The sequence below is a fragment of the Molothrus ater genome, chromosome 2, assembly GCF_012460135.2.
Source record: "Molothrus ater isolate BHLD 08-10-18 breed brown headed cowbird chromosome 2, BPBGC_Mater_1.1, whole genome shotgun sequence".
Classification (NCBI taxonomy): domain Eukaryota; kingdom Metazoa; phylum Chordata; class Aves; order Passeriformes; family Icteridae; genus Molothrus; species Molothrus ater.
Window position 1 is genome coordinate 99,780,699 of NC_050479.2, and position 15,697 is coordinate 99,796,395.

Below are 15,697 nucleotides of genomic sequence, written 5' to 3' on the forward strand. Positions count from 1 at the left end.
ATTCTTACAGTGGTTTTGAACTAAAATTACAGAAACCTGTGTCCACTGTAACTTTACTTAACTTTACTTGGCACCATTGGCAGTTTGTTAGCCCTTAGCAAATTGCTGCTTCTTGAAATTGCTTGGCAGTGTTTCATACCCTACAGGGTTTTTGGTCCATATCCCACTGCTGCACAGCATTTATATGGGGGCAGGTATCCATGTAGAACACTAATTCCTGAGTTTTAGGCTATCAGCTTGCTTTCGTAGCCTTGACCAAATAACTTATTATCTTTATTGCCTTTTTCTAATATAATTACCTCATCAGACACCATAGTAGGAGATTAATAGTCAAAGATGAAATATGCTAACTACTTTAACTGTAAACCAACTAATGATTGGGACATGGAATAGTAAGTAAACGTTGTGGAAATTGGAGATGTTATAACAATTTTTTTTTCACATTTCAAATAATTCACAAATTCATTCTGCATGCACTTTGTTCTTCATCATTATTGCTGATAGATTTTTTTTTTTTTTCTGGGCAGGTATCTTGGCTTTGAAACTTTATTATTCCAGGTTCTAAATGCTCTTCATTACGTTCTGGTCTCTGTTATTCTCCTGGGTTCTCATACCCACAAACTAAAAGATATCAATAAATGATAACTGGGCATGCATCCATTGAAGTTCACTTTCTACACTGTTTCATGTATCATAGTAACTGAAATATTAGAATTACTGTGTGTGGCTGATGAATAACAGCTGTTAGAACCTCATCATGCTTTAGGAAGGCAGAAAACATTTATCTTTGATTTAGTTGAAGATGGACAGATTGATTTTTTTCAGCACAGGAAAAGAGATGGGGTTGGACATAGATGGTAAATCTCTTAATACCCTAAGGGGTTCTGCACTCCAAGCAATCAGAATGGCTCCTTTCCCTCTTTGGTGGACATGACTGGACATGCCATTTGTCAGATGGATGTGCATCTTACATGTCTATTGCACAAGATTAGCAGGGGTCTGTATTTGCCCCTCATCCTGCTGCTGTGCATTGCTCCCTCAGAGGCAGTAGTCTGAGTTCACTTGGCCCCTGCCTGCTGTTAACCCCTTCTGTGTATCCAGCCCAGTGCAGACAGTCAGTGTTTCCCCTGTAATAGTGGAAATATTAACAGTGGCTTTGTGTTCCAGGACAGCACCTTTTTAGCTGAACGTCCTTCTGCAGATGAGTCAACTGTCAGCAACGCCTTGCCCTTTGATCACATCAAACCAGATTCCAGCTCAGACAGTGAGCAGGCCAGTGACAATGAAATCCAGCCAAGACCAGAGAACATTGACCATGAGGCTGGTTTGGCACCTGAAGCTCCACTTTCCTCAGAGGCTGATGTCACTTCTTTGCCTGATGGGCAGAATTTAGAGACTAGTCATTTAGTCACTGTACCAGCGTTAGAGCATGATTCTATGGACTCTCTGGAATGGCTTTCAGCCCCCAGTTCTTTAGATGGTAAGTTAATGCTATTGACTGAAGCTTAAATTTGGATGCAAGTATTTCCTGATACTCCCCAAATTATAGTTCACTGAAATGAGTTTTCAGAAAGGTCTGAAAATTGAGTATCTTTCTCTGCCAGTTTTTACCTTTTGTGTGTGCATGTATCCAAGAGCTATTTACCAAGGTAAAATGCTTGTAATAGCTAATAATACCTGTTTCTCTCTTCTGGAAATGGTACATACATGGCACTTGTTAAATAGCATAGAAGTAATTTTCTGTCTTGACTTGGCCCATAGAATATCTGAATGGAAAGTGGAAGAGGTTAACAGGGGTCCTTATGACTTTGGCATACAAAGGCCGGGATATATTATGGAAAATGTGGAACACAGGTCTATGGACAATAAAATTAGTGAAACTTGACACTTTTTATCACAAACAACATCTAATTGTCAATTTGTTTTTAATTTTAATGTTTGAAGATACTGGACTATCTGAAGATCTTTTGCCTTTAAGTCCTTCTCACCTTGTGCCTGAAGAATCTCCATCTACCGATGACTATGGAGTCCCTCTGCTTTCTGCACCAACAGTGGCCTCTTCATCAGTTGTAGAGACTGATATTAAAGAGAAGGAAGAAGTAATCCAAGGTAGTCCTGAGGGCAGTGACAGTGCAGACTCTGTGGAAGAAATTCCTTTTCCCTTAGAAGTGCCCCCTATGGAAGACGAAACTGATATATTTCTTGGAGATAGAGTTATATATGATGATGGGTCTGGTTCAGCTTTTGATGGTTCAGGAAAAGAAATGGAATCAAGTATCTGGCCTTGGGAAGAAGCAACTCTGGAACCAGTTTTCTACCCTGGTCCTGATAGCTGGCTTGAAGATGACAATGAGTCTTTATTAATCAAAACTGAGGATATTCCTGAAGGCATGATTTTAGACTATATTCTTAACTCTGGTAATAAATTAGATTATGATCTTTCCAAAGATGAGAATGAAGGGATAGTCAATATAAAAGATTTCCTTGATGAGTCTGAAATATTTGTCTTTCCAGAGACTACAACTCTGCAAGTACCTCTGTTACAGACAGAAGAGCCATCGTCTGTGGGACCATCTACACAGACAGAAACTCTGGGCATGTATGATTCCTCTTTTGTCATGCCAACTGGAGAGGCCCCTGTCTCACCACCACATATAGATCTGTCTGTGGAAGATAGTGTCCATACATCTATAGGGACTGTCAGTATTGAGCAGCCCGAGGAGTCCAGTGTAGGCCAGAACATAATCCCTGAAGGAGTTGAACACCAAAGTGAAGACAGGGCAGTGGTAGAAGAACTATTCACAGTGAAGCAGCTGGATGTAATGGAAGCTGCTACAATAGGACACTTGGACACAATCTCTTCAGAAACCCTTCTGACTGCAGATCCTTCTGTGGTAAAACTTGATGCTTCCACAGAAGAGCAGCAAGCCCTAGATTCATCACTGGCAGACCAAGACACCCATGGATCAGCAGTGAAGGAACCAGCTGATGTTTGGCCTACTGACAGGGCACGAGAAACCTCCTTAGACCAGACAGTGCAACCAGCAATGCCAGCAATGGTTACTCAAGGTTCAGCTGCAGCTCCTTCTGCAGTAGATCACACCCCTGCCCTAGAGGGCTTTGCTGGACAGGATGATATAGACCATGGCACACATATTTCCATGAGCTTCAGCACTGTTATGGATTATCAAACAGTGAGTATAACAACAAGCACCGTTGAGCTTCCATCCCACCTCCCTCCTGTGGGATCCACGCCATCATTGTCTGTGGCTACCTCAACAAAGCTGGGAGATGAAACAACAAGAGTCCTGGATGTTTCAGTAGACCTGGGTCATGTTAGCACTGCCCAATTTTCTCCTGAGCAGACTGAGGAGGGAAGGACAATGACTGAAAGTCACATTGAGCTAACCACTCGTGTCCAGTCCACAGAGATGGCCAGTGTGGCTTGGGCCACGCATGAAACTCACTACAGCAGCACCGTCCCATCCCGAGCCCTTGTTGTGTTCTTCAGCCTTCGGGTCACCAACATGATGTTTTCAGAGGACCTATTTAATAAAAACTCCCCTGAATACAAAGCCTTGGAGCAGCGATTCCTGGAGCTGGTAAGAGTCACTTCTGTGATAAATGTCCATTACCAGATAGACAAAAACTGTTGGTAAATTATATTTAGTCATCCCTCACACAGAGCAACTCAAAACTGGTGTTTACATATAGGACTTGTGTCCCTCTGTGGGGAAAGTTCCTTCTGGAAATGGATGATGGGATGCTGTTCATCTCTTATTCAGATAATAGTCTCTCTCTGTTGGTGTCAATGAATACAGCAGTGCAGCTGAAGTCACTACTACACTCCTCCTACTTGCTTCCAGAGTGCTCTGTATTTAGTGTATAGGGAGGAACATGCAAGAAAACTGGACTGTGAGCAGGTAACTTTTCTGAAACACATTCAACCTGTCCTAAGTAAGAGGTAGCTCAGAGAATTAAGCAGTTCCTAACCTGACTGATGACTTGGAAAGCCTCACAGGAGTAACACAGCAATAACTGCCAAATTTTAATGGGGGAATTCCCCTCTTCTGAGTGAAACAAACATTCTCTTGTGGGAGATGAAGGAAGAAAAGCAGAGAGAGGGAAGGGGGACATGCTTGAAGGAAAACCCCTGTGAAATGGCAAGTATTCCAGGTACTTAGATCAAGGGAGAACACATATGTCCTGAGAAGTGTGCAAATTGCTATACTCTTAAGAATTGCCTGAAGTACTCAGGCTCCTGGCAGGCTGCCAGCACAGACTTCAGCTGGGTAAAGATTAATGCCCTTGATGTAGGATTTGGATAACATCATTCAGACTCTAATTGTCTGCTGCAGTAACAGTACAACTGGCTCAAGTAGAGAGAGACTCAAATATTCAGCTTTTCTGTCATATCCTCTGTGTTGCAGCTGGTGCCCTACCTTCAGTCAAATCTGACAGGATTCCAGAATCTGGAAATCCTGAACTTCAGAAATGGCAGCATTGTGGTGAACAGTCGAATGAAATTTGCCAAACCTGTGCCTCGGAATGTCACCAATGCTGTGTACATGATCCTGGAAGATTTCTGCAACACTGCATATCACACCATGAACCTGGCCATCGATAAATACTCCCTGGATGTTGAATCGGGTAAGGACAGCAGGAAAATGCAGCTTAAAGCAAGGGATCCAGAAAAATTTCTGGTTTAAGTGCTAAGGATCCCAGCAGCTCAGAGGCTGCCCACTGCTCTTCACAGGCTGGGCTTTAGAAAGACAGTCTTTCATAGAGTAAAAACAAACAAATGAAAATCTGCTCTGGGACTAAAGAAATGAACGTCAAAGTGGGACCCAGACAGAAAGCTGTATGGGGTCCATATAGATTTATGGAGAAAAAATAACTCATGGAATACTCTGCATGATGCCCCTGTATTTAACCCTGGGGAGTGGAGGAGGAGAACTGCTCAGGGAGAACAGTGGTGCCCATCTCTCTTGTGCTTACTTGCATGTGTGGTTTGAACTTACTCCACATGGTTATTCCCACAGGTGGCAGCCAGTTTACCTGCCAGGTGGGCATCTGCACAGGTAACAGTTGCTGCCTCATGCTTGGGGTAAGGTCTTAGTTGCACTAAAAAGTCACAGGCCCTCTTGCTTCACTTCTCTGATACAGGGAGAAGGTAATTTTGGTTTTTTCCCCTGTCCAAGCCAGTGCTTTACCACATAAGCAACCCAGAAATATCTCCTGTTTTGAGGTTAGAGAAAAATAAGAGTGCTGACCTGTTGGCATATGGTAGCTGTTCTTCCCAGATAGGTCTCTTATAATGATGGTCTAATTAGCATGGCAAATGTTCTGATATCGATTGCTTAACTGTATACCAGCCTCTTAAGCCTGATACAAGTGAGATGTCTTGAATGCTACAAGCTCATGCTCCTTGCAGACAAAAGGGCAAATCCCCTTACAGCAGATGGTGAGTGCCTGAAATCCCACTGCCCTTCCCCATATGCTGCCTAGGTGTTCCATAGCAAGAAACACTGGAGATCACCTGTGGTTTACTCATTTGTAAGGGAGAGTTCCAGCAGACAGAGAAAATAGGAGGTAATGTCTGTTCCAGTATGGAAAAGATTACTTTATACTTGCTTTTTTGACTGTTTTTGGGTGGTCTTAGCCATGCCACTGGCATGTGCAGACAGGAATGTTTGCTAGTGCTTGTTCACCTCAGCAGAACCTTTTGTTAATCACGAAAAGTGCACGCTGGATTTTTGTGGATTATCAAGAGACCATTAGAGAAGATGGCAGCCAGCACCTTGTCTCAGTTAAGGCTCTCCCCTTTCATTAACAGCTTTTGCTCTGTGTATTGTCAGGTGAGCAAGCAGATCCCTGCAAGTTCCAGGCCTGCAACGAGTTCTCTGAATGCTTGGTAAATCGCTGGAGTGGGGAAGCTGAGTGTGTCTGCAACCCTGGCTACCTCAGCATCGATGGGCTGCCCTGCAACAGCATTTGTGACCTGCAGCCAAACTTCTGCCTGAACGATGGCAAGTGTGACATAAGCCCTGGGCAAGGGGCCATCTGCAGGTAGGTCACCCTGCTGCTGGAAGTTGTGCTTCCTGGATGAAAACTCCCATTGTCCCCTCTGTTGTAGCATTCCATAAGATTTGTCCAAAATTCTGTGCAATACTGTGTAACAAGTGAGTAGATTATGATTATCATTCATGTTGTGCTGCTCAGTGCAAGTCGCAGTACTAACACTAGTTTTCCTATGTATATATAATAAATGAGACAGTAAGAAATTAATAGAACAGAAGCATCAGAAAATAAAACTAACAAGGGATAGAGGTTGTAACGGAACACACTCAGTTGTTCAAATCACTTTTATTGGCCTTTGGGGACAGAATTCACCTCCAGAGGTTTTCTCAAGTAGCAAAGTGTTTGATAGTGTCATGTCACCTATGAGAGGTAATTCCATAACAGAAATTTATATCTGAACATCACATTGATAGTGCATAAATACATTAAATATACCACTTTTGGTCTGGAAAAAAGCATAAAAGTAAATCATTGTACATTTGAGAAAAATCATGTGGGTTCATAAAAGGATGAAGGAACAGGCCCCAGATATTTGCTTAAAAAAAGATACAGGATTGCTGTATTTTGCAGTAATCAAAAAGACTTTGTGCAAGATGAAGACAAGTTGGTGATGCCCCTGACACAGCACTTTACTTTTTACTTTTCAGACAATGTAATAGTCTATTTTTCAAAAATAAAATGTGCCTATCAACAAAAATTAAGAAAACGACCACAAACAATAGTATTACTACTAGTAGTTATTTATGTTTCTTCATGTGATTTTGTTTTTAAAGTTCACCTAGAACTTTAAAAACTTCTCTAAAGTCAATCTTAGACTGTTAACAGAAGAAATAAAAATGGTTTTAAAACGTTAAAATTGAATATTATCATAGATGCATCATACATTTAAATATTTGTGTGATAGTGTTAATCAGAAGCAGATAAGTATCTGAAACCAAGCCTGTTCCAGTTCTACCTTTGCAGTGGTGTATCACATACCAGGCTCAATCAGGGCAGTTTTTCCTCAGTCTAAACACCTTCCAGTTTTAACACCTCACAGGGTACTGTAAATTTCATTAAGCACAGGTGTTTTCTCCCACAAAAGAATTACCCGTTTGCTATTTTTCCTACCTTCATTCAATTCCATTATTGGGGTATTTATCCTTGGAGAAGAGAAGGCTCCTGGGAGACCCTTTCTGTGGCCTTCCCATACTTAAAGGGGGCTTGAAACAAACCCTTTGGCAGGCTCTGTTGTGATAGGCCAAGGCTTAATGATTTTAAACTAAAAGAAGGTAGATTGAGACTACATGTAAGGAAGAAATTTTTTACAGTGGTGGTGGTGAAACACTGGAACTGGTTATCCAGAGAGATGGTAGATGCCCCTGGATTGGATGGGACTCTGAGCAACCTGATCTAGTTGAAGACATCCCTCCTCCTTACAGGGGACTAGGTGACCATTAAAGGTCTCTTTCAACTCAAGCTGTTACATGATTATCTACCAAAAAGTATGTCCATAATAATAACAATAAGAAAGAAAATTAGTGATTGGACAATGCAAAGACATTTATTTGGGGTGATTTAACTGAGGGCACATCATAACAGCCACTTAAATACATTAACCAAAGCTTTTGCTGGTGGGTAATTTCCCTGTGTTTCTTTGTGGCAGGTGCCGTGTGGGAGAGAACTGGTGGTACAGAGGGGAGCACTGTGAGGAATACGTGTCTGAGCCACTGGTTGTGGGTATTGCAATTGCTTCTGTGGCAGGATTCCTTCTTGTGGCGTCTGCTGTCATCTTCTTCTTGGCCAGGACCCTTCGAGATCAGTACACAAAGAGTGATACTGGGGACTCCCAGGGGTAGGTGACACCATCTAATATTTTAAAACACACCGGCTACAATGAGGATAATTCTGTCCTAAGTCTTATATCACACAGTTTGCAAGCACCAGGACGTACAGGCACCTCCAAATGCCAGGCTTCCTTAGTCTATCTGCTGCCCTGCCAGGCTGCAGAGAAGCTCACAGTGTGTTTATTGCTCCCCCAGGCAGGGTGACAGCCTCTCGTCCATTGAGAATGCAGTTAAATACAACCCCATGTATGAAAGTGACACGACTGGCTACAGCCATTATTACCGGAGATATCCGCAGCTCACGTCCTACAGTTCCACCAGTGCAGAGACATCCACAGACTACAGCAGTGAAGAGATCAGGCACATTTATGAAAACAGTGAGCTTACTAAGGAGGTAAATGACCTTGTTTTCATAGTAGTATGGGAAAGATCATGGAAACAGTAAGCTTATTCCACACTTCTAACCTCAGAGGTGGGCCCGATCTTTCCCCAGTGTCTATGCTCCAGATAAAAAGTTTGCAGCTGCTGCAACTACTTAAAAGAAGACAGAAAAGCTTGCTTTCCCTGCTTGCTTTTAGAGAAAGTTATGGTTTTGTTCTGACCTGTAATGAATTTCACATAATAAAGGAGCTGACCCCTTAGGTAACTTCATGGGAGCTGGGGAGGTTTGATGTATTACTTGACACAACACTTACCTTTTAAAGCAAACTCTCTTATGTAAGAGAAGTTGCACAGTGAAAAATTGGTACATCCAGGCCTTTTCACTGGATGCTTTTGTTTTGGGTGTCTTCTGATTGTTTTTAAAGTTTAAGTCTTTCTATAACCTGCAAGTTAGATCACATCTCATTTCTTCCTGTATACACAGTATCCAAGGTTTATTCTAGGAGGCTAAAGAGAAGGGATTTACATCCCAGAACTAACCACAGATCCTTAAGCAACTGTGAGAGGCGTGAATCCAGTACAGAGCTGGTAGGCTGAATGGTAGGCAAAGTATCTCTGAGAGACAAATGGTTTTGTGAAAGCCTGTTGAAATGCTACACTCTGTCCAAACCCTGGTTTTGTTTTGAAAGTGAGGTACTACTGAAGTCAAATAAGTGCTTCACTTATTTTTTTTTTCAATTGGAAAAATTATAATAAAATAAAGAAAATAAAGAAGAATTTTAGCATTGGAGTGCCCAATTTCAAGCTCCACTCTTTGAAATAGCAACACCTAGGAGCTTTATTTCCCAAAACCCAGAAATCAGTTATTTCTGTAGCATTCTGATTTCAGTTATGTACTTACAATTCTTTTTATTGTGTTACAGGAAATTCAGGACAGAATTCGAATTATAGAGCTCTACGCTAAAGACCGCCAGTTTGCAGAGTTTGTCAGGCAGCATCAAATGTGAGTGAAATGTCTTCTCTGGATAACTAACTCCTTTGATGTTTTGTCCTGTGGCCTTTACATTACTGTATTATTTTTTAAGGTTCTAGAAATGCTAGGACACTAGAGACTAAAATTTCAACATTATTTTCGAAGAGGTTCGACCCTTTTACAGTATTTAACAATCCCAGAAGTCCCAGGGGGTAAAAAAAAAAAGGCAGTGAAGAGGAATCCCAGAGTTAATGGGTGTCAGAGCTCTGATATCAATTCAGGTCTGTGAAAGCACAGACAGAATCTTATTAATTCTTCTGGTGTAATTCTCATTGCCCTGTGCTTTGTTTAAAACCAGAAATTTTAAAAGGCCTAAATAAAGATGCTAGGTTGTCTTGAGTTCTCAAGATTTGTCAACTGACCAGCGCCAGACAGATCATTGGTACAGTCATGTCTGGTATGGTGGGCACCAGCTGTAACAGAAACTTTACAATTCCAAACAATTAACCAATCTGAGCTGTGTGCTTTGATGAAAGCTAAGCACAAGGAAGGTCCTCAAAGACTGAATTGTTAGCATGAACTGTATTCCTGCTGTAGGAAGCAGCAAACCACAGCTTGCTGGGTCACTTTGAACAATACTGGAGTACAGTTCCTTGGCTTCCTATTAAAAATATATACAGTAGCCAAATCTCATGTTCCCAGATCTTCAGCAATATTTTTTTTAATTGAAAGGAACAGCAGTTCCCATTTTTCCATGTCAGTGGTTAATTTTTTCATCTTGAAAAGGATCAGCATGTAGATTTTCCACAGCTGGAAAGCAGTAAGGGCTGCCTTGTATAAGTCTTGAATCCAATGTTTGAAAGAGATGAACTTAACCACTGCTTTTCTGTTTTTCATTTTAGGAAGCTGCTTTAAGAAAAAAAGAAATTGATAGAATACACGTGGGAGATAAATGCTACCTTGCTGCCCCAGCAACGGGCTCAGATGTAACTGCAAAGTTACTTACAGTCTTAACATTGCATGGATGGATACAGATGTTTTCTACATGAATGGCTAAAATGTACAGATGTCTGTCTGTCTCAATTTCTTCTTGCTTTTCCGTGTAAACTGACACTTATAAGAGGTAATCAGAAGTGGCAGAGGTTACAAAAATTCCTTTTTCTTTAACTTCAAAATGGACATTGAAAGATTTTGTATACAAAGGCAAAACGAAATCTCCTGGATAAGACAAGATACATGCACAACCAAAATAAAATGCATATTGGAAATCTCTGCCTGGCATTTTATCCCCTCACTGGTGCTTCCAGTGGAAATTCTATGGATATAAAACACTAGCAGAAGGAAATATTTGATTTGCAAAGGAATGAGTTGTAGGGGAGAACTATTGTACTAGAGTTATGTTAGCATGATTTTAAAGCATTCACAAAATTTTAAAGCAGGCACGAACAAAACCTCGTTGGAAAAGCTTTTCTTCTGTACAGATGCCTGATGTACATTTTGCTACCTGGCATTAGCAAAGCAGAGGATAGCACTGAGCCTGCAGCCCCCTGAGGGCTCTCCCTGGGACCCAGGGAGCCTTGGCCAGGCAGGACAGTGCTTCTGCAGCACACTGCAGTGTCTTTAAAGCCAGGATGGGTGATTCTCCAGCTCGTTCTGGCAGACACACAAGCTGGGGCACAAGAGGGGCTTCTATTGTACAAATGTTCTGTGAAGCTTAAGTGGCTAACACTGATTTTTACTTTTTTTTTTTTTTAATGTAGACATTTTGTTTCATATTTTGTAAGTTAACTGCATTATTTATCTGTTGTGTGTTTCCTTCCCAGCTTGTTTTCATAATGGATTTAGTTGTTGAAATAGAAAGATGACTAGTTTTAATAATTAAATACTATGCTGGCATTTGTGCCCATTCTTTTATATCTATATTATATTTAGTGTTCACTCAGTGTTGAATTCAGCCCAACTAATATTTGAAATTACTGAACTGGGCAGTAGCCTGCCATGAGCTCCCTTTCAAAATCAGGTACTTAAGTCCATGCACATTTGGTAGATGTCAGCACTTTCCTGTGGGGAAGGGAAAAACTGAAATTATTCTTAGTTTATTGGGAATCAGCATAGAATCCCTTAAACGGAAGAAGCCTAAAGCATTTTGAAATAGCTGAATTGAGAGGGGGACTTCCAAATCAAGAAATGGAATTTTATCTTCAGTTATGAAGAGAGTTCTGACTATATGTTAAGCTGTGTTGGGACTCTGTTCAGTCCCCCAAGGTCTGTTAAAGTCATTAACACAGCTGTCAGGGTTAGGCCATCAATTACAACCACATTAGCTTGTGCTAGCAAAAAAGGCCAAGTGATTTATTTCTATAACATCTGTAGTTCTCGGCCCCCATGTGCCAACAGCCACCTGATACTTTCTAGAGTTAAGTGACAGTGAGAATTACTTGGTTTTCTTTAGGCAGCTTAGCTAAACAACAGAATATTTCAATGCAATTTTTCTGCGTGTCCTGGAGAACCTCACTGGATCACTTGTGTAGTACCTTCTTGCCTTGAGTGGCAGGGGATGGGTATTAGAGCCACACATCTGTCAAAGAAATGCTTATATAAACCACTGAAAGCCAAATAATGCCAGACAGCAGGAAATATTATGGTGCTGCTGAACACTGTGAGCAGATGTTATGAGGCAGAGTTCTGCTGGCAGGCCTGGGGCTGTCAGAGTCTGAGGCACAGCCCACTCCTTGTGGCCCTGCAGCACGATGGCTGAGCCATCCCATAACTCCAGGGCCTGTGATCCGAGCAAGGATTCCTGGGCTCAGGGTGGGCAGCAGCCTGGGACTTGTTTCTGTGCAGCTCAGCTTCCAGCCCTGGGAGATTTGGTGCTGCTCCTGCTGGGTGCAGCAGGGGATGGCAGCTGGGATCACGGAGGTTTTCAAGGTGTTTTTCTGAGCACAAGCTGATATGAGGCTTGGTTACACTGAGTGTGAGGTGTTTCAGTGAATATACAGTGATATTTTCTTTGTGTGTGTGTATACATATGAACATGATGGTATGTTTTCACTACAATAAAAAATTATTTCCAAAATATCTTTTCTATAACATTCATGTAGAGACTATGAGTTTGACATGGAGAAGGTGTCTTAGCCATGAGCATTTGTGTGCATGTAAGATCCGAAAATTGTTTTGTTTTAACAGAGTTGGCTAAGCTGTTAAACTCCTTTGCTAACAAATGTGCCAAATATAGTTCATTAACATTTGTAAGGTTATAGACTGAAAATTCATGCTGGAAAGCACATACCTGGGTCTTTTGAAGGTGTTTCGTCCCTAATCAAGTAACCAAGAACTTAATGAATGATTGACTTTCTTTGATACTTTCCCGATCCAAGGCAAAGATAAAGAACTCTAAATATCCTAAGAGAACAAACAAAAACAAAAAACAACCCCAAACCCCCAAAACAACAAAAAAGCCAACCACCACCCAACCAGCTCTGTGTACAAGTCTATCAATCTATTATCAGTGAGCATGCACTTTTTCGCTAGATAAAAGTAATGACTTGAATGACTTGGCTTAATTTAAGAGCATGGAAAAAAGCAGGTATTGTTTACCAAATGCTGACAGGTCTATCAGCATCTGTGGCTCCCCTCAAGGCTGGCAACATGGGAGAAAATGAGGTTCCCCAGGATGCTTCCAGCTGCCCCTTTAACAGAGGATCTCAAACACACATCAGCCCAGGCTGGATCTCTCAAGGCCTCATTTTTAAACCTCAAGGCACTAATCCACAGTGGCAGAATTCTACCAGGGCCAGAAATTCTAAGAGAAAACAAGTGTTCAGAGCTGCAAGTCTAGCACACAAGCCTTTCAGGAATTGTGTGCTCGCCCTGTATTTGCTCTTTCACAGAGCACAGAGCCTTTTCCAGCAAGAAGCTAAAAGATACCAAGTAACTGAGTCTCTATTCCATGAAGCCCAAGACTGTGAGCTTCCTGTACTGCTGGATAACAGTTTAGTTCCAGAAATAAAGGCTTTTTCAGGTTCTCAGAGACAGCTGAAACTACACATTTCTCTTATCTCCTCCAAACCAAGGAAGTGCATGAATAAACTTTTTAGGTTTTAAGAACTTACAGCTTAAATGTTAGAATGAAAAAAGCCTTTAATAATCAAGAATTTCTTTCACACTTCTCATCAGGCCTGCAGGAATTGGTCCTTATTCTAAAGGGCTGCAGGAGTATGAGAGGACTTTGAGCCCTCTGCCCCATGAATTCTGTGAAGAGAGGCACATAAAGATGCTAGAGCATAGGGACAGTCATCTCATCCTATAAAACACAAAACAAAAATATTCACCAATCCCAATTTATTTGTCTATCTGTAAGCATTGCAGGACAGACACAGACTGACTCTATACAGCAAAGGAAATGGGTCAGGGCATTGTTACTGTTTTAAATATTAGTAAAAAACTCACAGGGCTTTTGTGGTGTTTGGTTTATTTGAAGAGTACTACAGCACTAGCAGCATTTCTGTCTTATCCTTCTGCTCCTTGATCCAGTTTGGGAATGGATGCATCATCTTCTATATAACATTGATCCATTTGCTTTGGTTTTGCAGCTGGAAAAAAATTCCAAAGCTATTCCTGTGCCAGGATTTTTTTCATTTGTCAGACCAAGTGGCTTTTCTTTTCTTTTTTTGTCCTTTATTATTTATATTTAATTTTTTATTAAAAAATTAAACCAAAACAACCAGAAACAACAACAACAATGACAACAAAAATCAACAAAACCTTCCCACACTTATTTTTAGTGTTTGCCCCCCTTAGGCATGGAGGCAAACCCACAGCCATGGTGGGAAGGCAGTGTGGTCTACAGAACTCTTCCACATGGAATTCTCACTTTGCTCTTCTTCCCACCACAGTAACATTTATAAAGTCAGCACATGAATATCTGTTAAAAAACCCATAAAGTTTCAAAAACAATCCCACACTGGAATGTCCTCCCAGGGCTGGCAAGGAATGTGAATGGGAGCCTCATAACCACAGAGACTGACCCTAAAACCTTTAGCATTGCACAGATAGCTCCTGATGGGACATGCCTAATGCACCACTGAATACACCAAGCTAACAAAAGCAGAAGCAGTGGCTATGTGACTTTAGAGTAAGGTGGATGGTAAATGCTTTGGGGTTTTCTCTAAGAACATTGATGCTACCATGGACATTTTTCAAACAGCAAAGCACATGAGAGCTTTTCACTTATCTGCTAAGAAAAGAAAGGAAATAGAAGCTCCTGGTAAGGTTTTCAAAGTTGAGAACCAGTCCACAGTTTTCAGGCAGACCAAACTAGTCTCTAAAAGGGAATCATTTAGCGTGGAAAGATGGAATAAAGTCATGTCAGCAGGAAAAAAGTAAACAAAGAGGTTATATTTTAAAGTTTTTTTTCCCTATATAAGGAAGAGGAGAAATACCCCACAACCATTATGATTTGATAAACCTTCTAGTCAAGTCAAGCTTTTATGTAATTATCCTTAATATTGCTTTGCAAAGGGGAGGCCAGAACTCTGAGAATTTTGCTCAGTCAGGCCCTCTGCAGCCTTCTCTGCACACAGAGATGAGCAGGGAGGAAGGATTAAGTATGCTGTGTGCATCTGTCCTTGGAGGTTGCATGGAAAATTTTACTTCTGAAATATTAGTGAGGGATGTGCATAACCCTGTAGAGCAGAGGTTCTGCAGCTTCACTGCTCAGCACCTATTCAAGAACTGCCTTGTGTAAGGTACTCTCAGCTGCCTGTGAACAAACCTGTGAACTGTGCACTGTTCCTCTCCAGATGGAGCACTGCAGCACCCCTTGTCATCATATAAAAACCTGATGAGCTGTGATGACCAGTATGTTTCAGAAGCACTTAAAAAACTTCCCACTCTTTAATTACTTGTATGCAAAACCCAGGTGATTTTATAACAGGAGAAACTTGATCATGGGGGAAAAACCCTGTAACCCAGCAAATATAGCAGAGCTGTTCAGTCCTGTAATATAGAAAACCAAAGATGAGAATTCTCCAACACTCATGTGAACCTCTCATGAACATTTCTTAAAGCAGTTCTAGTTAACTAAGCCTCCTGACATACAATGGTTGTGCCCTGTCTCCATTCTACTCTGAGAAAAGGGAAATCTCAAATTTAGTAGAGATCAGTCATCAGAGGATGCATTCAGGGACCAAATCTGAAAAAATCAGAAGTATTTATTCAGCTTTAAATGAAAGATCATGAAAAATCCTACAGAAAATTAATGCTGAAAAACAGAACTGTACATCAAAATGCCATTACTTTGGCTGCACTTTATAAGACCATCAGCTGTCTCAACCATCTGGGATTATTTGATCATTTCAGGACATCTGCTTATCTCTAGGGTGCTTGCCTCAAAACCCTGCCACTCTGAGCTTTCTTCCCTCTAGTTAGTATTAAA

At 41.2% G+C, this 15,697-nt stretch overlaps 1 protein-coding gene across 1 annotated transcript in view; it reads left to right on the top strand.

The window, feature by feature from the left end:
- Positions 1–12,351, top strand: part of IMPG2 (interphotoreceptor matrix proteoglycan 2) — a 54,442-nt gene extending 42,091 nt beyond the window's left edge. The window contains exons 14-21 of the mRNA XM_054517848.1: positions 1,168–1,480; positions 1,945–3,602; positions 4,431–4,650; positions 5,859–6,069; positions 7,727–7,915; positions 8,103–8,301; positions 9,212–9,291; positions 10,164–12,351. Coding sequence (XP_054373823.1) covers positions 1,168–1,480; positions 1,945–3,602; positions 4,431–4,650; positions 5,859–6,069; positions 7,727–7,915; positions 8,103–8,301; positions 9,212–9,291; positions 10,164–10,176 — 2,883 coding nt within the window. The 3' untranslated portion in view covers positions 10,177–12,351. The remainder of the gene's footprint in view (positions 1–1,167; positions 1,481–1,944; positions 3,603–4,430; positions 4,651–5,858; positions 6,070–7,726; positions 7,916–8,102; positions 8,302–9,211; positions 9,292–10,163) is intronic.
- Positions 12,352–15,697: the final 3,346 nt, after the last annotated feature.